The sequence below is a fragment of the Lepidochelys kempii genome, chromosome 8, assembly GCF_965140285.1.
Source record: "Lepidochelys kempii isolate rLepKem1 chromosome 8, rLepKem1.hap1, whole genome shotgun sequence".
NCBI classification, from domain to species: domain Eukaryota; kingdom Metazoa; phylum Chordata; order Testudines; family Cheloniidae; genus Lepidochelys; species Lepidochelys kempii.
In genome coordinates, this window is record NC_136387.1 from 38,721,875 (window position 1) to 38,744,412 (window position 22,538).

Below are 22,538 nucleotides of genomic sequence, written 5' to 3' on the forward strand. Positions count from 1 at the left end.
CCTTACACCTGAACGCTTAATAGGGCAACTCGAACATTTTCTCAAGGTAGTTTCTGTGGATTTTCTTTGGCAGCTGAAGAAATGCCTAACCCTGTACAGAACAAGGTCCTTACCCTGAGGAGCTGCCAGTCTTGTCGTTTGGCATCTTCATTTTACAGTTCATTTTTAGCAGAAGGACTTGTTTCTAGAAACAGTTCTGGGGTGGGGGCAATTTTATGTAACATTCCTTCCACTGGGAGAAGGAGTTCCTGGGCTAAGAGAACAGTAGATAACAGGTTACAAAGCTCTTTCCCTTTTAGCCAGTCTAGACTGACTAGAAAATAAGTTTTTTCTATTTTTTAGTTGAAGTTTTCCTAGACTATTTGGACCTATCTCCACATCATCTCCCCCATGGGACCCAGAGGTTCTTCTGGTAACAGCTATGGTTCAGTGCCCACTTTCTGTTAGAAAAACTATATCAGGTACATTGAATAGCTTGTACTTTCAGCCTTACAGAAAAGTGGGATTTGGAGTGAAGAGAGAACCAGAGTACTACTAAAACATCCCTTTTGCGTTGGGGCCCTCTGCCCCCACACATACAGAAATTGGTTAGTGGGGGTCTGGGCTGAGAGACAAACCCCCCGTCTCAACAAGCTCTGATTTTAATATGGGGAGCAGGGATGGGGGGAGTTTAGGGGGAGCATGTCTTTCTCCCTTCCAGGCTGGGTAGTGGGTGAGAGGAACATGGGGTGCTACATACTCTCCCCTGCGCACACAGCCCTTGGTGAGAGGGAAATTCAGCAGTGACTTGGGGGTTTATCCCTGGTTTTGGTCAAGCTTAGCAGTCTCCCTTTCAGTGCAGTAACACTGATAATGAGCACAGATGACAAGGAAAATTAGTAAATCTCAATACTCTAAGCATGGTCTAACTTTTTTTCTGGTTGAAGTGTTCCCAGTGAGAGCACTGGGTTGAGGTGGCTTTTGTGGAGCTCTAAAGAGCTGCAGCTCCTCAGAGGGTAATTAGGGCAGAAGAGGAAGAAAGGCTGGGAGTTCTCCTTCCCCTGTGACCTTTGCAGCAGCATGAACCTGTCTGAATCAAAGCTGAGTCTGGTGATGGAATAATGAAGCTCCCAGAAGTAAATGTCTGTTCAGAGACAAGCATTTGACCCTCTTGAAGAAGAGGAAAAGGGTAGAAAAACTAGGGAGACCAAGGCCATAACTGTCTGCTCGAAGACAGACAAAGCAGCAGGCAATACACAGGCCGCACAAGAGCAGGGCAGGCACAAAGATTCAGGTAGATTTTTATTATCTGAGGTAACATGATGTAGTGCTGTTCAGACAAGCAAGTGTAATGGTGTGTGTGCTGTCTAGCGTGGGGGCAGGAGTTGTGTTTGACAGGCAATGAAGCAAATAATGGAAGCTGAGGAAACCCTGGTGATCCGAAAAACTTCCCCACACACAGAAACACAGTCTTCCACAGTACTGACAATGTCTGTGCATATTCAAGCTGTGCAAAACAAGCATGCTGCTCCTAGTTCCCACGGAGCTCTGCAGCAGCTGTTCACAGCCAGTTGCTCCAGCCCTGCAGAGCCAACAGGATCCACCACAGGGCCCGCAGAATACCGACCCCCTCCCAGTCAATACCTTCAGGGCCCATCTATACACAAAATTTGGGAGAGCAGAGCAAGGGTTCAATGACTGCTTCAGAGACAGAAGTGCTTGAATGAAGGGCAGACAGATACAGAGCTTGTCTTCTCAAGCCCCCATCCTTACGGCATGGAGATGGCCCTGGAAATGGAATCCAGACCACATGTCTCCAGTGTTTGGGGTCTGTTAAACAGTTGGAAATAAACTCCTTTAACTCAAGTCTCACTCCTCCTGGCAGACGAACCCACGTCTGCAGGGTGACACCCACAAATTTTCCCTCTAAAACACTTGTCACCCACATGTGGGAAATGACCAAGGCATGCATGATAGCCTCCCAGCCCAAGAGGGCAAAGGAAGAGCAGGGAGGAGAAATCATGGTGAGGAGACAGGCAGAAAAGCCACATGAGAAAGAAAGAGCAAGAGGTTTCAGAGTAACAGCCGTGTTAGTCTGTATTCGCAAAAAGAAAAGGAGTACTTGTGGCACCTTAGAGACTAACCAATTTATTTGCGCATGAGCTTTCGTGAGCTACAGCTCACTTCATCGGATGCATATCGTGGAAACTGCAGCAGACTTTATATACACACAGAGAATATGAAACAATACCTCCTCCCACCCCACTGTCCTGCTGGTAATAGCTTATCTAAAGTGATCATCAGGTTGGGCCATTTCCAGCACAAATCCAGGTTTTCTCACCCCCCACCCCCCCACACACAAACTCACTCTCCTGCTGGTAATAGCCCATCCAAAGTGACAACTCTCTACACAATGTGCATGATAATCAAGAGCAAGAGAGCATTGGAGAGAGACATTTACAAAGAATGAAGTACTGGAGAAGCTGAAATGAAGGAAAGGGACACTGATGAAGCCAGTGAAGGCCAGTAGAGTGGAAGGGATGGGCTCACAGGGGCTGCCTCAAACAAATCTTTCTTTACTTATGATTGCATGCTGGTTTCACTATTTAAAAAAATGACCTGAAAATGCCCTGGCTATGGATAGAGAAGGGGCATTCTTCAAGCCTCTCTAGACCAGTTTTGTTTTCCTTTAAAAGAACCAGTAGGATTATTATTGAATCCTCATGCCAGAGCTACAATTGGAGCAGTACAGTGTCATTCACACTCAGCCTGAAGAGGATCACAAAGGGTCCACTACTCAAAACTACACTTAAACAGAAGTGGTTTGCTCATAGGTGTCTGACCCCACTTGACACCTGCGCTAATGGGTGAGCTAATTCACCCCCCACATACGTGCACACACAGAGATTAAAGGCCTTCCTCTGCTGGGCTGGTGGCCACGGTATGTCAGATCAGACAAGGTAAACAATGCGATCCAAACAGAAGGACAAGGACAAGGGCTTTCCCTTTCCCCCACCTGCCAAGAAGAGCTGAGCTGCACGGCAGGTACTGAAGCGTGAGCCACAGCTTTTGCGTTCAGCAACAGCAAGCACCAGCACTCCCCAAACACATTAATTTTTTGGCAGGTTTTCACAAAGGTGGATTGTGCTTACATGTGTTTGCAATTACCAGCTTTGGTGATGGGGCTGGCACGGCTTTTACCACAGCGGTGTGACCAATGAGATGGGAGTGACCTGAAATATTAATGCTCAGGGATTGAGTTTGTCTCACTTTGGGAAAGTGGCATCAGCATCCCATCCACAACCCCTACTTTACCTTGAGGAGGGGAGAGTACACAGCACCCTACAATCCAAAGGGCCTTCCCTCTCCGCTTCCCCGGTATTCCATTGCTCAGACAGAGAGCAAAAGGGACTAATTAGAACACAAAACATCCCAGGAAAATTTGAATCCAAAGTTGAAGAGATTTGTGAGCAGCATGGTTCAGGATACACGGGCAGCAGCTGCCTCCAAAGGGTTTTATTAAGAAACTGTGTCTCTTCACGTTTTGAACCACTGCCCATAGTTGTAGTATATAGAAGAGATGAGCAACAGCAAAGTCTCTAGTGGACTTCTTGGAGTCTCTGGCTTCTCTCACCTTTCAGGTAAAAGGAAAGACTCTGCTTAGGGTAGGTATTTTTTTTTATTTAAGGGGGGAGATTGCATGGTTGATATTGCAAGTGTCACTGTTACGGTGAAAAAAAAAAACAGTTCAGTTTCTGCATTTAACAACACCCCAAATAGCTTCTGTTTACAGGGGCTTAGAGCTATGAATGCTGTGCCACACTGGAAGCAGATTCCATGGTACCAGGTTCCTGTATGGCGCAGACCATTGTTGGTAATGGACTTCAGGAACAGCTCCAGAGTGGCAGTGAAACCTGCACAGCACATAGACCCTGATCTGTAGGAGAACAGACATTCAGAAGGCTGTATTCTGCAGTTACCTGCAGTAAAGAGAGCTCTCCTACAACTACTGACATGGAAGTATGCCCAGGACTGAGAAGCACAATCCTAATGTAAGCTCCTGAACACCTCTCAGCTTCAGTAATTTCACCCCAGCCAGGATACATTAACCTCCTCCTGTCAGAACCTCTCACTGAATTTTGTATCCGTTTTATTTGCAAAGAAAAAACCCATTCTCTTTTTTGGGAGAGGGGCAAAGGAGTACCCTGGGATCAGCGTTAATAGTCCTGCCAAGGCATCTAGCAAGTGCTTCCTGTTTGCATATCGCCTTTGTTCACATGCTGTTGCAACAATAACTGTTAGGACGGAGCACAGCTACAAACCCTCTACTCAAAACAGAGGCAAATTCCCTGTAATAGATGGGAATTGGAGCTCCGGGAAGAGGGAGGGCAAGGAAACATCACTCAACACTCTTAGATAGGAGCTGTCTCCCACACACATCGGCTTCCTGGCTCTGCACCACCTCTTCTATCACACTGTGCAGCTCCAAGGAATTCTGACGTCCCAACACAAAATTATGAGAGCCCAAAGGGAGGAGTGAGGCTGACCCCAGGACACTGCTGCCCTCAGCATTCCATTTGTGTTTCAGTTCATTCTGGAGTCAGCTGAGAAAGCAACTGATTTATCATGAGCAACCTCACAGCTTGTGAAATTTTCACAGGCTGGGAGCCTCTGAGGAGAAGAACCTGCCTTGGTACAGACAGAGGAGAGTGCTTTGCCTTCCATTTGCTTTTAGCTCCATAAATATTAAACAGTTATCAGAAAGATATTCTGCATTGAGCACTCAGTGAGATGGGGAAGAGAGCTTCAGCATCCACCTGTGAGAGCAGGAGAAAGGAAAGGAGAGATGCCAGCCACTGGGATGAGTGCCAGTTAATGCACACTAAACACTGTACAAACCTCTGCAAACTTTCTGAGGGGGAGCCCCTTCCATTCACCCTATTCTGCGTGCACCATATTTCAATTAGTATGGGCTGCCAACCAGAGTGGGGAAGTTGCAAAAATGAAGCATGGGATTAGAAAAGTTGATAGAAGGTCCACTGGGGCCCAGATCCCAAGCTCTGATAAGGTAGCCTATGCATGTTCAGCACACTGTCACCTCTCTGATTAACAGTGACAGGCACACCAGGAATGGATGGCAAGTGTCAGTGGGTACAAGCATGCTGGTGGGCCAGCTCAGCCATCACTCTTCCTGCCAAACCACTCACCTCCCTGAGAGAGATATTAAAAACAAGACCCCCAGTATTTAAATAATTGAACTGTCATCAGCTGTCTGACTGACTAATTGAAATACAAATCAGGGAAAGCCGGAGTCACTGAAGCATGGAAAGGAGAGAGAAAAGGGGAAAGAGGAAAGGAAAAGCCATTCTGCTGACATCTCATTCCAAGTCTCCTTTCACATACAGAGGAGAAATTCTTCTTTACCCTCTGGGTGAAAATGATTAAACTTTGAAAGAGAAGTGTGGCCGCTGAAAGGAAGAGCAGAGTTAAATATTTCACAGGCAAGTGCGGTGGCGGGGGGAGATGGCCAAGTGCAGTTTGTACCTTTCAGAGGGCAGGGCACAGCCTACTGCCAAACCCATTAAACAGAACTAAGTGCAGCTGTGTAGTTTTAATTGAAAGCCAGTTAAAAATTAAAGAGTGCTCTGCTCATATTAAAGTGGAGTCTACCTGTGGAGTAGTGTGTGAGGTGCCTCTTTGGGGAGCTTTAATGTCTAATAGAGATGTTGCAGCCTTCACAGCATTCATTCAGCACAGTTAGAAAAGTGGGGAGTAGTAACTCTTTCACGCATAGTTTACTCAAGCTACCCACCTCAGCCATTTAGTTTCCGCTCCCCAGAGGACAAATCCCCAACTTCGCAAGTAGGAACTGGAAGATGCAGAGTACAGGCTGTCACTCAGAGTGAGCATTTCCACAAGACAGCAGAAGTCCTTGAGACAGGGACACTAGACCACCAAACCCCTTTTCATCACTACAGTCCCCTGCTAAGTAACCCAATGTTTCAGCTTGAACTATCTTCAGACAGTGCCCACCCTAGTGAGAAAGGCAGCTACCCTTCCCCAGTCACTACCCTGAGGCCTCATTCAGGCTTTCCATCAGCACTGTACAACCTGCCTTTTACTGTTACCACTGCACGATACAGCACCAGCTGTGCTAACACTGCCCAGATTCAACAGTTGATCACGCTTCACTCTTCCCGAAATCACAGATACCTGGGGTTGGCCTGATTCTAGCTGTTCAGCATGAGGCTCTCATGGGCACCATCCACTGGTACTTAAAAACAGCACTTCAAACCTCTGATTTACAGTGGGTCCCTTGTGCACAGAGTCACCAAATTTGCCCAAACATGGGAAAACTGAATAGAAGCTAGAGAGCTGCACTGAATTGTCACTAGAAAGCATACTGCACATGGCCTCATCTTTCATAGAGAAGGAGAGTCAGGCACCAATGGCCACACCGCTGAATCAAGAGAGTATGGTGGAATTGTGATCTGAGCAGACTGTGGCTCTGTATGGTGGCAGGAGCTGGGTACAGCAAAGAGCTCCACGGGCTGCACTTTAGCCCTGCACTTGGGTTTCCCTGCATGCTGGACCATCTGATTGCATAGCAGAGCCTAGGTTATGACCTCAGCACAGGTCATAGGTATTTGCTTGTCAAGACTGACCTACGCACTGCTTTTGAGGCAGTGGGCTCCCAACCTTCCCTAAACGTCAGACTCTGACTTAAAAGACTAGAGATACAATTGTTTCCTGACATGACAAGCCCTGAATGCTAGAAACAGAGGAACTGAGAAGTCTCATTACAACTATTTAAGGAGGGGAGGGAGTGTCCCTGCTGATTTCAGATCATTTCTAAAAGAGCTCTGAGGCCACTGGTGAAAGAGGGTCAGACCCTTTCAACAGAAGAGTCTAGGAATCCTTCCTAAAAGGCAGGGGGGTTTCTGTACAAGAGAACGGCTCAGTCAGGGAAAGAGTGCTTAGGAGATAGAAAGGGAAGGAGTGATTGCCACTAGGAGTACAGAATCTGCGAGCCTGCCACCTAAATGCCTGCAGTTACCAGACAAAACCCATGTGAAAATGAGGCTGGAACCCACAGGGGTGGCAGTGAGAGTTTGGGAAAATGGGCTAATAGAGATCCACAAGCACAACTGGGGAAGATTCATACAACAACCAAACCCTCCTCCCTCTGCCCAGAATGCACTCCGTGGTAATCATAACGATGAGAGAGCAGCCTGTCGGCCAGCACAAGGCTAACACTAATCCATTCAACTGCAGAGAAAGCATAAAGAGCCAGTATCACCCACGGCAACGCAAGGCTTTGAGAGACAATCATCTGGGGGAGAGAGAAGATCAAGGAAAGCATGACACAACACCGATGGACTCCAGCAGTCCACTGCCACCCTCCCCCACCAAGTGTTGCTGTTCCTTCCTCTGACAGAAACAATAAGCAATCCTGGGAGGATTATCTGCCCTTTCCCTAGGTGGGACATAATCCTGGCCATGTGGCATTAGAAGAGCATCAATGACAGGAAAGAGTGGCCCTTTCTCTACCCTATCAACTGGTGAGGGTACCTCTTAGGGAAGGGAGGGGAGCTTCCTCATCGCCTCCTTCAAGGCAGTTACTCCAAACCTGTGCAAGGTTTTCACCCATTTGGGACCATGACTGCCCAGATGCTTTCGCAAGAGTAGCTGTGAAAGTTGTGCTCAGCTCAGGCAGCTGCTTAGGGGGGAACGAAGGGAGAACATTTGAGAGTGGCATGCCAGCAGTAGGCAGCATCCTGAGTCTGCCCAAGTCTCTTGTGAGCAGCCAACGAGGTTGGATAGGGTCTGATTGCAGCACTGCGGGAACTTTTCTGTTATGCAAATGTGTGAGTCACTTCCTGAAAGCTGCCAGAGGCGCCTAGCAGCTTGTCAAGCTTCATATTGAAACAAATTAAAAGTGCAGCCTGGCATCATCAGATCAGCTAAAGAGGAAAAATTATACTGTCTATAAATATGCTAATTCTGCTGGGGAAGGGGAGAGGGACAGAGGGTTTTAAGCTGTGCTTATTAGCTTCACTCATCAGGGGTCGAGATGAACATCTAAATAAAACAAAAAAGCAGAGAGGAGATGAGGCAGCGAATTTATCAGCCAAGCTGCAATCTCGATCCGCAACATGACAAACCCTTTCACACACTGCACCCCATCCAGGCAGGGACCCTGCACTACAGACAAAGGTAGGTGAAAAGCTTCATCCCACACTTCAGAAGGGGATCTGGCACTCCAACTACAGACAAGAAGCCCAAAGAGGAGGAGGAAGAAGAGCAAAATTTCACCCTTACAAACAAGGAACCCATGTCACTGGTAGGGGTGTGGGTGGGTGTGGCTTCACCCCTCAATACAGAGAAGGTGTTGCAGGGAGGGGAGAGCAAAGGCCCAGAACAAACAAGGAGACTAAGTTCAGGGTAAAGCTTCAGAGAGGACATAGTTGGAAAACACCTGGAGTTAGGTGAGTGCTGCATCAGTTAGACAAGGAACTCATGGTGGGGGAACCCTCTAACTACATAAAACAGTACCATCACTGTTGTACTAGACAGAAAATGGAGGTGGGGGCAAAATTTATGCATCCTGTTCTCAACTCCTTTAAAAGGATGAGAGCGGAGGGAAAGGGAGCCTGGGGCTCATGGAGGACCCCGACACATACTTGGGGGAGAGTATGAGAATTTCAGCTGTATTCAATGAGTAAATCAAATGCTCAGGAACCATCACTAATACTATTGCAGTAAGAGGGGAAAGGCCTGCTAGTGGGAGGAAACCACTTCCAGCATCCTCTTTTTGAGGTTCCCTCCTCCAGGCTAGTCACCCCATCCTAAGGATCCTTTTCATTGAGCAGGTTTCAGAGTAACAGCCGTGTTAGTCTGTATTCGCAAAAAGAAAAGGAGTACTTGTGGCACCTTAGAGACTAACCAATTTATTTGAGCATAAGCTTTCGTGAGCTAAAGTGAGCTGTAGCTCACGAAAGCTTATGCTCAAATAAATTGGTTAGCCTCTAGGGTGCCACAAGTACTCCTTTTCTTTTTTCATTAAGCAGTAATCACTTCCTCCCCTCAGCAAAATTGCTTTTCAGATGGTAAAGTCTCCCAAAGCAGTCTCAGGTTGATGCTACTCACCCTTGGAGGCTGCAGGTAACGGCCCGATGAATCCACAGAACAGGAAGCAGGGCGGGGAGAGGAGAGGGGAAAAGAAAGTTAGACCAAGTGGACAATACCACATACTAGAATGGACTTCTCCGACCTCACATGTTCCCATTCCAGCACAGTACTCAGATGCCAAAGAAAAAGATCACAAAATCACCACGAAAAGACTGGCCTATGAAGGCATTCAAATGTCAACTGAGAAGTCCTCCTTGCCTAACTTCCCTCCCACTACACGGCAGATGGCCTCTTGGCAGCTAGCTCCAGTGTACTCCTTCTGAAGGCAGTTCAGTGTTCCCCTTATGCATTCCCAGATCCCTCTCACTCTTCAGTGCTGATTGAAGAAGCTGGAGTGACACCGCGCTCAGCACTTACACTTAGTCTGGGCAGAGAAGGTGAGTGTTAGCTTGGCAAAGAGCTCATCATTCTCAAATCGATCTTCTTTCACCTTGGTCCAGAAACAGTTCTGGGAGAGCTCCTCAGCCACAATCTGTAGGGGAGGCAAAGCATGATGCACAGTCAAAATTTGTGTGTACACATACACAGCTTACAGGAGATCTCATCCCACCTCTCTGTTTGTTCCTTTAACATCTTTCAGTTGGTCCAGATCCTCCCCTCTTACTCTTTGCAGGTGACCCACAGGCCTCTGTCCTTGGCTCCCTCCTCTTCTCCCTTTACACATTCTCTCAGGGTGATCTTTCTGCTCAGTTTCAACTACCATCTTGGAACAAATGACTCACAAATCAACTTGTCCACCCTACCTGCTTCCCTCCATCCAGCCCCTTAACTCAGTCTGTGTCCATCTCTCCCCGGATGTCTTACCATCAAACTTAAATGAAACATGGCTAAATATGAACCCCTCAGTTTTCCTCCAAAACCCTCACTAGGCTTTCTAGTCTTACTGTTGACAGTACAGTCATCCTGTTACTGAGGCCCATATTCTGCGGGTCATCTTTGACAGCTCCCCTGCCTTAACTCACACATCCAGGTTATGTCCAGATCTTGCCAGGTCTTTCTCCATAACCCCCATAACCTTTCCTTTCTAGCCACACAGCTAAAATGCTCATCCTGGTCACCACCATCTTCTGCCCTGGCGATTGCAATCTCCTTCTCTCCGGTCCCTCTGAAACCCACATTTCACCTCTCCAGCCCACACCAAATGTAGCTGCTGAGATCATCTTCCTTGCCAGTCATTCTTCCCATGTCTCTCCCCTACACATACTGAATCCTTCTACTAGCCCTCTCTTTTCCACCAAACAAAATTCAGTCTTCTTAATCTCAACCTCAAAGACCTCCCCGTCCCTCTTGCTGGAGGTCTCTTTTCTCTTTATTACACTGCTTCCCACAACAATGCCAGCCTTGTGACCCCTTTTACAACAGCACCACCTTCCATGTCACTCTTCTCCTGAACTGACCCCTCAGAGCCTCTACATTCTCATTCAAATCACTTCTCAAGAGCTACTTCTACCGTGTCCTCTCTACAAGAAGTTAAATAACTAACATTACACTGAGAGGCCCATGGGGATAGTTTAAAGCACATATTTGGACTGTATGTTTTATCCCTCTCCACCACTCATCTTAAGCTGCTTGACTTCTTATATTGTAAGCTCTTAAGGTCAGAGACTGTGTCCTTATGGAAGTGAGACAGCATCTGAAACTGTAAGGGCACTATCAAAATACAAGCAGTTGATACAATTACTACTACACCACCATCATCACCGGAAAACCTGTTTCTACTAGTAATTCTGCCTGTTTTATCAGCACCAGCACATTAAGCCATAAAGCTGAAAAAGGACAACCCCAGCAACACTTCCACATTGTGGACGAGGAGCAAACAGGTTCAACATTTTTTACTGTTTTACCTACACACAGCTCTGCTAATGCTCCACCAATCCTGGCCTGTAGCACACCAGGATATCCCAGACCTTGGATTGCACACAGCTCTGCCAATTCACCTATATCCTGATCTGCAGCAGACTTGTTTCTACTCCAGTCCTGGATCCTCATACTGCTTTGCCAATTCCAATTTTGGGCCTCTCCTGAGCAGATAAGGCCAATTGGGCTCAATTGCACATCAATTTTGTGATACATACACATGACCACTGAAACCACCAAACTTGGCTACAGTTCTGGCTGAAAAGGATTTGAATGCAGATCCTCCAAAGTGGAAGGCTAGTATATTAACCCACTGAGCTATTACATGCAACGTCTCTGTGCTAATAAAAGAAATAACCATGCAGCAGGAAAGAGGAGGTCAGCCTCCTTGCTATGCCCACAGGCTCTCTGGTGCCAGCTTGACCGGGCTGTGCACACTTGCTGCCTGCTTGTGGTAGACGTCTGCAGGGCAACAATTCTGCTCACATACACATTCATTGTCTTTGTCCCGGTTAAAAAAAATAACTCCAAACAGCTAGGAGAAAAAAATTAATTTAAAATGACAAAGCAGCCTAGTGCTTTCTAGAGCAGGGTAATTATCTACTGCTTGCATATTTTACAAAGGTTGTGATTATTAAATTGGCTGTTACTATGGTGCTGCCTTCAAAACACTTCCTCCAAGGCAGAGGGCAGAAAACATTCAATAAATAATACAAGTGAAATTAAATGAAATTAAACACCACAGAGTCCATTCATCAGCAGCTGCAGGCTAAAGAGGGAACAGTGTGTTCCTTGGCATCACAACTCCTGTGATGACACTGCTACATTGCAGGGGAGGCCTGACCCACAAAGACGCTCTTGCCCTCCGTTAGCCACCAGGCACCACTGTTCCTCAGGTGGTTTCCTCTCCCCTCCCCACATGCACCACAGAGGACCCCTGATAAAGTCACACATTTCTAAAGGATGGAGAGAATATGGAGTGGGCAACAGCACCTGACATAGGAAGGCGCTGGAAGACAGTTAGCAGGTCTTACCTTAGACCAGTTAGGTCTCCGCAGTTGCACTTCTGGCTTATACGGTTTCTTTGGAGCCAATCCAAAGGGGAGAGCTGGAGCTGCAGTGGCTCCCCAGCCCCCAAACCCAGGGGGTGGAGGAGGAGGGGCACCCATTCCTGGAGGAGGAGGTGGGATCCCAGGACCTCCAGGGAGCGGCGGGGGAGGGGGCGGGATCCCAGGACCTCCAGGGAGCGGCGGGGGAGGGGGCGGGATCGCAGCCGCCCCAGGGAGCGGCGGGGGAGGGGGCGGGATCGCAGCCGCCCCAGGGAGCGGCGGGGGAGGGGGCGGGATCGCAGCCGCCCCAGGGAGCGGCGGGGGAGGGGGCGGGATCGCAGCCGCCCCAGGGAGCGGCGGGGGAGGGGGCGGGATCGCAGCCGCCCCAGGGAGCGGCGGGGGAGGGGGCGGAATCGCAGCCGCCCCAGGGAGCGGCGGGGGAGGGGGCGGAATCGCAGCCGCCCCAGGGAGCGGCGGGGGAGGGGGCGGAATCGCAGCCGCCCCAGGGAGCGGCGGGGGAGGGGGCGGAATCGCAGCCGCCCCAGGGAGCAGTGGAAGGGGCGAGGCAGATGCAGCTTTAGAAGAGATAGCAGCCATTTCCCTCTTAGTATCTTCAAGCTCCTTCAACAACTTAGTGATCTAAAGAAAGAAGAGCAAAACAAGCAAAATTAGCAGAGTATCCAATTCCTAGCCCTGTAGGGCAGACAGGAGACCATATCTAAAACAATATCATACCTGTAGACTAGTAATTTTTTAAGGTACTACTCACTTCATCACAGGTCATTAGCTTGAGAATTATTGGTACCTTGCTGAATGCTGTTACCTATGTGTTTTCTCCATATACTGGACCTTTGAGAGAGTGGATGTAAGTCCTCCTACAACCAGATGGATGCAGGAAAATGTAAATCTGATGTGATACTACTGTCCTCTAAGCAGGTTGCACTGTAGTAGCGAGCAGAATCGGGTCACCTAACAGTGCAAGTTACAGTAAATAACAAATAAAAACTAATAGTAGAAACAAGCCTCAGAGACACAGTACTGAGTGCTGTTATAATAATCGGGGTGGAGCAGGCCTACTCCAGTTGTGAGCTCAATTGCTGGAAAGTAGGTGAAAGTTCATAAAACATCACAATAACCTGTAACAATTAACGTTGGTAGAGCAACGTACAAAAAGGAGACAAAGTCTGGATTAGTTTTTAACATAGTGATAGGATGCAAGGACTGTGTTGATGTCATGAATTATAAACAAAAATGAATCCTAAATTAACAGACCAAAATCGGTGTGTTGGAAATTAAGTCTAACTGGTGCTGAAGAGTCCTGAGAACCTCAATAAAAAAAGCCATATTTTCCCAATCTTTTCTAACCTCCTCTCTCCTTTTTATGTCTGTCTGCTGAGAAACACTGTTGACGACAACAACGAACTCAAAATTCAGTGACAGAACTAACCCCTTCTTCTCCACTAAGGAGGATTATTAGCCTCTCTCTGAAAAAGGGACTTTTGCTAAGTTTGGATTAAGTTTGGGTTGTAGAACTACTCTAGTTAAGTTTAAATGCTTTATGTTTTGTTTCTGATTCTTTTTCCCTTGTGTATCCCAATCAAAAAATATTCCAAACCTTGGCATGAAGTTTCGAACATGTTTGTGATGGGACTAGGCAAGCTGAGGTCTCTGCACTCAAAACCCCAAACCAAACCATGTATAACTGTTCAGTATTTTACAGTGACAGAGTTCTGTTAAAACCTTTGACTCTTTGGGCCTCCTTATTCCATCGAAATTAACACAGCAGTTAATTTCCAACCCAAGGGGAAGGAGGGCATGAGCTCCAGGTTAGTGGAAGGAGATCTAGCATGGCAGAGAGGGATCTGAAGAAAACTAATTAACACATAAAAATAACCTTTGCTAATGCTCAAGTGTGTCAGGCCAGAGGGGAAGACAAGAATGCTCTGGGGTCTCAGGATTAGGACACTGGATTGGAACTCAGGAAATGAATGCTCTAGCCTAAATTCTGTCACCAAAAATGGGCAATTTAATAGTATGATACTAAGAATCCCTATATTCACACCCTACACAATATTGTAATAATCTTTGTACAAAATAGGTCTTGGAAGATATCCTCTGAAAACTAATAGCTCATTTATCATTAATATTCTTGCGTGATGTATGTATGCAATGGGCATTAAGAGTTCTGAATATGTGCTGGAATTTTCAATAATGTGTGTGTAAATCAGGTGTATTTGGGGAGTTGTTAATCAGTTCTATTCTAAATGAAGAAATGTGTGTTTACCTCAATTTACATATAAGCAATAAACAGACCCAGCAAGCTAACAGGGGATGGAGGCAAACCTCACACTAACAAGAAGATAGCATGGAGTCTACATCCACAGGAGAGAAGCAACTTGGTTTACGTTTTACTTTTCAGAAGGATTCATTTCAAAGGTTTACTTGTATATAAAGATGGGGGGCTGAACAACAAGTGATAAGCAACTGAATCAACTAATTGTACACAATATTACTGTATTATAAAATTGTATAGAGTGAGGTTTTTTTCTCAAAGCTAATGACACACTGATTAATATTGTGAAATGTATGTATTAACACCATATAAAGAATTATGGATACTCCTTAATATTAGGCGGTACAGTCTGCCCAGACACGAGGGAATGTCACAGCTATCTCTCTCTCTCCTATGTAAATTCAGCATAGTGGAATCAGAAACAATGAAAGCCGCACTTCACAGAATCATAGGACTGGAAAGGACTTTAAGAGGCCACCTATCCCAGTCCCCTGCACTCATGGCAGGACTAAAGTACTATCTAGACCATCTCTGACAAGTGTTTGTTTAACCTCCTCTTAAAAATCTCCAATGATGGAGATTCCACAACCTCCCTAAACAATTTATTCCAGGGGTGCTGAACCACCTGACAGTTAAGAAGTTTTTCCTAATGTCCAAACTAAACCTCCCTTTCTGCAATTTAAGCCCATTGCTTCTTGTCCTATCTTCAGCAGTTAAGAACAATAATTTTTCCCCTCCTCCTTGTAACCACCTTTTATGTATTTGAAAATTGTGACCATGTCCCCTCTCAGTCTTCTCTTTTCCAGACTAAACAAACCCAATTTTTTCAATCTTCCCTTATAAGTCATGCTTTCTAGATCTTTAATCATTTTTGTTGTTGTTCTCTGGATTTTCTCCAATTTGTCCACATCCTTCCTGAAATGTGGTGCCCAGAACTGGACACAATACTCCAGTTGAGGCCTAATCAGCACGGAGTAGAGCGGAAGAATTACTTCTCGTGTCTTGCTTACAACACTCCTACTAATGCATCCCAGAATAATGTTCGCTTTTTTTGCAACAGTGTTACACTGTTGACTTATATTTAGTTTGTGGTCCACTATGATACCAGATCCCTTTCCTCAGTACTCCTTCCTAGGCAGTCATTTTCCATTTACATAGCAATCATGCAGTGAGATGGGAAGCGCACAGGAAGGGAAGAACAGCATGAGGTCATCCTGCCTGTGATGCTGTATGGAATATGTGGAACACTTTATGATATTGTTGATACCAATATTACAAAATTGCAAGGAATCTGACCAGATAGGCCATGTAAGGCCTTTGTGAGAATGTTAAGATTTGCCAAGTATGATAATCTTGTTTATATGTTTGTGTCACTTTTGTATTGTGAGTTATAGATATGTAGGGTATAGCTATATTTCAAAACTTGTGCTGTGTGTCTGGGTAACACCCCCAGACGTACTAGCATCAGCACTGCCTAGCGTGTTTGATGGCCCAACAAGGGTCATCAACTGTATAATGAACCTATTGAAAAGCCAGGGACTATACCTTATGATTCCGCAAGGCAGGTAGGGGCATACCTATGGACAAAACTCTAAGGCTTTTCCATGCCCATGTGCTGTGAAGCTTGTATTTGGGACAAAGAAAGTACCAGCCATGTGGAAAAGGAAAATAAAAGGCAGTTGCATCATCTCCATTTTGTCTTAATTCCTGCTTCGTACCTCTGGAGTAACTTTTCTACAAACAAAGCTCTGAACAAAGGACTGAATGATCTATCCAAGCTGTGAATGTGTTCCCGAGGGACTTTCAAGCCCGCAAACTCACTAATACTCCTAGGGTTGCCAATCCTCGAGGATTGTCCTGGAGGCTACAGAAATTTAAAGATTATGTCATGTGATAAACCCCCAGGAATATGTCCATCCACAACTGGCAACCCTACATACTTCTAAGAACCTGATATACGGACTTTGAAGTCTCTATATGTATGTGAGTGCTTTATCATTTAACAACTCTCTTCTTGTCCTTTTTTCCTTATAATAAACCTTTAGTTGTAGACACTAAAGGATTGCTGGCAGTGTGGTATTTTGGGTAAGATCCAAACTAATATTGACCTGGTAACGTGACTGCCCCTTTGGGGTCAGAAGAACATTTTGTATATGTGAGCAGAGTTTTTTAAATAACTTCTCACTATACTGGACCTAGGTGCTGATTGGGAGCCAGAGAACTGGAATGCAATAAATGGGGCTACGTGATTTCTTTTTTAGTTTCTTGATAACCGGTGGGGGGGAAATCAGAAGCACGGTTTGTGACTGGTTGGTGAATTTAACTTCAGTGGTAAACATCAGTTTGGGGAGGATCTGTTCTCCCTTTTGCAGCCTGCGCTGACCTTGGCATTTTCAGTGAGGCCTGCCTCAGGCACCCTCTGGGCCACACTGCCTCTTGAAACAAGTTAACTGGACTTTAAGCAAGGACAGAAGCCATCTTTGGCATTCACCACTAGACATACACAAGAGGCCAGAGCTCTTGCAAGCTGATAAAGATGGGTCCTTCAACTAAAGCGTGGAGGGGTGGGGGGTTAAGTCAAGTCTCTGGAACTGAATATAGGTGATAAACATGCTTAGGTAAAGATCTTTCACCTAAGACAGGGGAAGCCAGCACTTTGTACTTTTGTAAAAAGTCCTGACTGAAGAAAAATCAGCCTTGGCTGGGAAGAAGAATGACTGGTGAGAAACCACCTTGAACCAAGCCTGTATCTTGCTAGATTAAGTTTTAGACTTTTAGATGCATGTTTTCACTTTTATTTGTCTTTAACGCAGGTGGTGTCGGAGAGAAGGCTTTGGATTCTTTGACCATGGGATGGTGTTCTAAGAAGGAGGAGTGCTAGGCAGAGACGGGCTCCACCTAATGAAGAGAGGGAAGAGCATCTTCACAAGCAGGCTGGCTAACTTAGTGAGGAGGGCTTTAAACTAGGTTCACCTGGGGAAGGAGACCAAAGCCCTGAGAAAGAGGGACGATCAGCGAGTTATCTCAAGTGCCTATACACAAATGCAAGAAGCCTGGGAAACAAGCAGGGAGAACTGGAAGGCCTGGCACAATCAAGGAATTATGATGTGATTGGAACAACAGAGACTTGGTGGTATAGCTCACATGACTGGAGTACTGTCACGGATGAATATAAACTGTTCAGGTAGGACAGGCAGGGCAGAAAAGGTGGGGGAACTGCATTGTATGTAAGAGAGTAGTATGACTGCTCAGAGCTCTGGTATGAAACTGCAGAAAAACCTGAGAGTCTCTGGATTAAGTTTAGAAGTGTGAGCAACAAGGGTGATGTTGTGGTGGGAGTCTGCTATAGACCACCTGACCAGGGGGATGAGGTGGACGAGGCTTTCTTCCGGCAACTAACGGAAATTACTAGATCGCAGGCCCTGGTTCTTATGGGAGACTTCAATCATCCTGATATCTGCTGGGAGAGCAATACAGCAGTGCACAGACAATCCAGGAAGTTTTTGGAAAGCATAGGGGACAATTTCCTGGTGCAAGTGCTGGAGGAACCCCTTAGCGGCAGTGCTCTTCTTGACCTGCCGCTCACAAACAGGGAAGAATTAGTAGGGGAAGCAAAAGTGGATGGGAACCTGGGAGGCAGTGACCATGAGATGGTCGAGTTCAGGATCCTGACAAAAGCAAGAAAGGAGAGCAGCAGAATATGGACCCTGGACTTCAGAAAAGCAGACTGACTCCCCCAGGGAACTGATGGGCAGGATCCCCTGGGAGAACAACATGAGGGGGAAAGGAGTCCAGGAAAGCTAGCTGTATTTTAAAGAATCCTTATTGAGGTTACAGGAACAAACCATCCCGATGTGTAGAAAGAATAGTAAATATGGCAGGCGACCAGCTTGGCTTAACAGTGAAATCCTTGCTGATCTTAAACACAAAAAAAGAAGCTTACAAGAAGTGGAAGATTGGACAAATGACAAGGGAGGAGTATAAAAATATTGCTCTGCCATGCAGGAGTGAAATCAGGAAGGCTAAATCACACTTGGAGTTGCAGCTAGCAAGAGATGTTAAGAGTAACAAGAAGGGTTTCTTCAGGTATGTTAGCAACAAGAAGAAAGTCAAGGAAAGCGTGGGCCCCTTACTGAATGGGGGAGGCAACCTAGTGACAGAGGATGTGGAAAAAGCTAATGTACTCAATGCTTTTTTTGCCTCTGTCTTCACGAACAAGGTAGGCTCCCAGACTACTACACTGGGCAGCACAGCATGGGGAGGAGGTGACAACCCTCTGTGGAGAAAGAAGTGGCACTCTCCGGCCGAAAAGGAAAAAAAAAAACGGAAAAAAGGATCGGGCCCACCCGAGGCAGGGGAGTCACCGGGTCAACACGGAGCCTGTGCCGGAGAAGTCCCGTCGGCCAGCCTGAAACGCCGCGGCAAGGGATCGGGCCCCTGGAAGTCTGAAAATTTTTTTTCACCGACCCCGAAAGGGGTGGCGAGGGGGGGGCCAACCCGACCACTCTCCGGCCAAAAAAGAAAAAAAAAAAAACGGAAAAAAGGATCGGGGCCACCCGAGGCAGGGGAGTCACCAGGTCAACCCGGAGCCTGCAGCGCGTGCTGGGGCCGGACGGACCCCGCTCCGCCCGGGTCCCCCTGCCCCGGGCTCGGGGCTTCCTTCCCGTCCTGACACCAGGTCAACCCGGAGCCTGCCCCCGCGGGCTGGGGCCGGGCGGACAACACTGCGCCAGGAAGTCATCTAGTCCAATCCCCTGCTCAAAGCAGGGCCAATCCCCAACTAAATCATCCCAACCAGGGCTTTGTCAAGCCTGACCTTAAAAACCTCTAAGGAAGGAGATTCCACCACCTCCCTAGGTAACACATTCCAGTGCTTCACCACCCTCCTCATGAAAAAGCTTTTCCTAATATCCAACCTAAACCTCCCCCACTGCAACTTGAGACCATTACTCCTTGTTCTGTCATCTGCTACCACTGCGAACAGTCCAGATTCATCCTCTTTGGAACCCCCTTTCAGATAGCTGAAAGCAGCTTCAAATCCCCCCTCATGCTTCTCTTCTGCGGACTAAACAATCCCAGTGCCCTCAGCCTCTCCTCATAAGTCATGTGTTCCAGTCCCCTAATCATTTTTGATGCCCTCCGCTGGAGGCTTTCCAGTTTTTCCACATCCTTCTTGTAGTGTGGGGCCCAAAACTGGCCACAGTACTCCTGATGAGGCCTCACCAATGTCGAATAGAGGGGAACGATCACATCCCTCAATCTGCTGGCAATGCCCCTACTTATACAGCCCAAAATGCCATTAGACTTCTTGGCATCAAGGGCAGAGAATGCAACCATGGAGGTCCTGGACTTTAATCTCTTACTTAGCAGCCTAAATTGGGTTACCAGGACCTCTCTCCTACTTTTCCCTATGTCACTGTCACCTGACCACCAGCTCCTCCCCAGCACTGGCATATAAACTGTCTAGATGTCTCAAGAAATCCGCAACCTTCGCACCAGGCAGGCAATTCACCATGTGGTTCTCCCAGTCATTACAAACCCAACTATCTATATTTGTAATGATTGAATCACCCATTGCTATGAGCTGTCTCTTCCTAATAGTTGGGGTTCCCTCTCCCAGAGGGGTATCCTCAATGTGAGAGGCTACCACATCATCATCTGAAAGGAGGGTCCCAACTGTGGGATTGTTTCCCTCTGCTCCAGTTTGCGGTTCTCCTTCCCCATCATCCTCAACAGCACAGAGGTTGTCAGACTGGGGGTGCAACCACTCTACTGTGTCCTGGAAAGTCTCATCTGCGTACACCTCTGTCTCCCTTAGCTCCTTCAGTTCACACACTCTGGTCTCAAGAGCTGGTACTTGGTCTCTGAGGACGATGGGCTGCTTGCATCAAGTGCACACATATGCCACCTGCCCAGAAGGCAGGTAATCATACATCCTGCATTCGGTGCAATAAGCTGGATAGCCCCACCCTGCTGCTAAACTTCTGCTGCATTATTTTTACTCCTGCCGCTTCTTTTTTTTTTTTTTTTTTTTTTTAACAAGGAGTGGAATTTTCTGTAATATTTTAGGAAGACTATATGTGCCTCACTTTCCCTCTGTACTTTGCATTGCTATGCTGTGGGGCAAAAGGGTAAATTAAGTTTGCTCTTGGAGCAGTGCAGGACACATGAGGTGTGTATGCCAACTAGCTGTCTGGGTGGAATGAATGGGTCATTAAAGAACTAGTTAAAACCAAACCAAATCAGAGAGACAATGGAAGAATGGAAGTGCCAAATCTGAACACTTAACAGATACAAGCTTTGTCAGGAGGGGAATATGAACACAGCTTGGCTCTGCCTGAACAAAGGACTGAGAGCTGACAGGAAGGGGAGAAGAGTCGGCTTTTTGGAGCAGCTCTGCTGCTCTCACCTGGGATGGACAGAAAGAAAGAGATTGACTGGAATGGAGTCCATAGCAGCTTGGCTAGCTGATTGCTCTGGGTTGGCGCGATGGACTACGTCTTAACATTTATTTCTCTATGCTAACCTAAGAACTTCCAGTGCTGTGTCCCAGTTGACTAATAAAACCTACTCTGTTTTGAAAAGGCTGCCAAGTGTCCCTGCAAATACTTGCTGAGGTGAATTGGTCCCTGAAAAGTGTACAAGTCTCTGACTAGGAGACTCTCTCAACTGGACTCGCTGAGCAGAGCTCACTATGTAAAGCAGGAGTGCTAGAGCCCAGAGGTTGAATCTTGGGGATGTTAGGGCCATGTGGCCGACTCTGAAGGAAGAGTGAAACCCCTTGGGGGTATGCTACACAGAAGAGGTTTGTCCTAGGGACTGTTCAAAAGCTGGGAAGAAGCTCACATCCTGTGGATCCATGATAATTCCCCACTTTCCCGCCCCGCACATGCCAGCCTGAATGTTTCCTCTGCCCAGTTGAAAGACAGAAATCTCCAGAGTGCTGTAGGCTGTTTAGCGAGATGGCAATGCTCTCCAAGGTACTATAGTCCATACCCCCAGTCCAGATCCCAGCTTGACCATTACCTCATTGTTCTTCTTGGAGACTTCGCTTTCCAGACTCTGATTTTCTAGGGTAATTTGTTGTTTCTCCTTGTCCAGGAACTGCTTCTCTGCATCTAAATCCAGGAGTTTCTGTTCAAAGTCACTTTCCATCTTCTTCATTTCAACCTGAAGCTCATGCCGTGCAGTGAGTTCTGAGTCCAGCTGAGGGACAATGTGCATTATGGGTTAGGAGATGATGTGCATAAGACAATTACTTCCCCTTGCTTTCCCTTCAGTCTTCTCAAAGTCCAGAACCACCCCCAACACACAGACATTCCTCACATTACAAGAGGATAGGATTTATTCTATTGCACAATCCAAAAGGCCAAGGAGAACAGGGAAGAAGTCACTGGCCCTGAGTCTCCAAGTGAAGGAGTCCATATTTACACTGAAATGCACACAAATAACTCTTCACATAGAGAAAATGCATTACAAATTCTTGGCACTGTCTGAAGGCAGCTGTTTTCATGGCCGTGACAAGAGGTGAACCTTTTAATTACATCCAGTCACAGCTTCAGTTGACAGTCATCTGCAGGTCCTGATTGAGAGTGAGAAGTGTGTGGGCGCACATACCCAGCAGCACAGCCCTGAACACTGTCTCCCCTCAATGTGAAAACTACATCCTTTTTTAAAATTAAAAAGTAAACATGTGGCTCTTCCCCAAAGATAAAGGTCAAATGCAGAGCTGAGTGGCTATTAACCACAGTTCTGCTGCATGAACTAATGGAAGGCACTATCTGATGGCACCTGCAGCCCAGTCTCTAATCACAGTGCTCAGAGGCCTATACCACACACCATTCACCTCCCATCCCCAGCCAAACACCTTTTTCTCCAGCTCCACTGCTTTGGCCTCACTTTTCTCCACCTTCGTTTGATCAATCAAGTTATCTAAAAAAGGGGAAAAGGGAAAACAAAATTAGGCACACAATAGTGTCCAAAATTATTCCTTCTCCCCTTCCTCCACAAGGCACATAACCCTTACATGCCCTGCTAGAGACAGTCCTCCGACCCCCAATACCACTTTCCCCAGTGCAATACTTAGTCCTGGATGGAGCTTACCACTCACACCCTTGCAACACGATCTGTACAGTACCCTTTGCTGAAAACAGACCTTTCTTTTTACT

The 22,538-nt window shown here is 46.8% G+C and overlaps 1 protein-coding gene across 3 annotated transcripts in view; it reads right to left on the bottom strand.

The window, feature by feature from the left end:
* Window positions 1-22,538, bottom strand: part of DIAPH1 (diaphanous related formin 1) — a 163,968-nt gene that overhangs the window by 59,412 nt on the left and 82,018 nt on the right. For all 3 annotated transcript variants that reach the window (XM_073356163.2, XM_073356162.2, XM_073356164.2), the window contains 4 exons: window positions 22,238-22,302; window positions 21,397-21,576; window positions 12,063-12,716; window positions 9,529-9,643 (listed from right to left, as the gene is read on the bottom strand). In XM_073356163.2, the coding sequence (XP_073212264.1) occupies window positions 9,529-9,643; window positions 12,063-12,716; window positions 21,397-21,576; window positions 22,238-22,302 (1,014 nt within the window). The remainder of the gene's footprint in view (window positions 1-9,528; window positions 9,644-12,062; window positions 12,717-21,396; window positions 21,577-22,237; window positions 22,303-22,538) is intronic.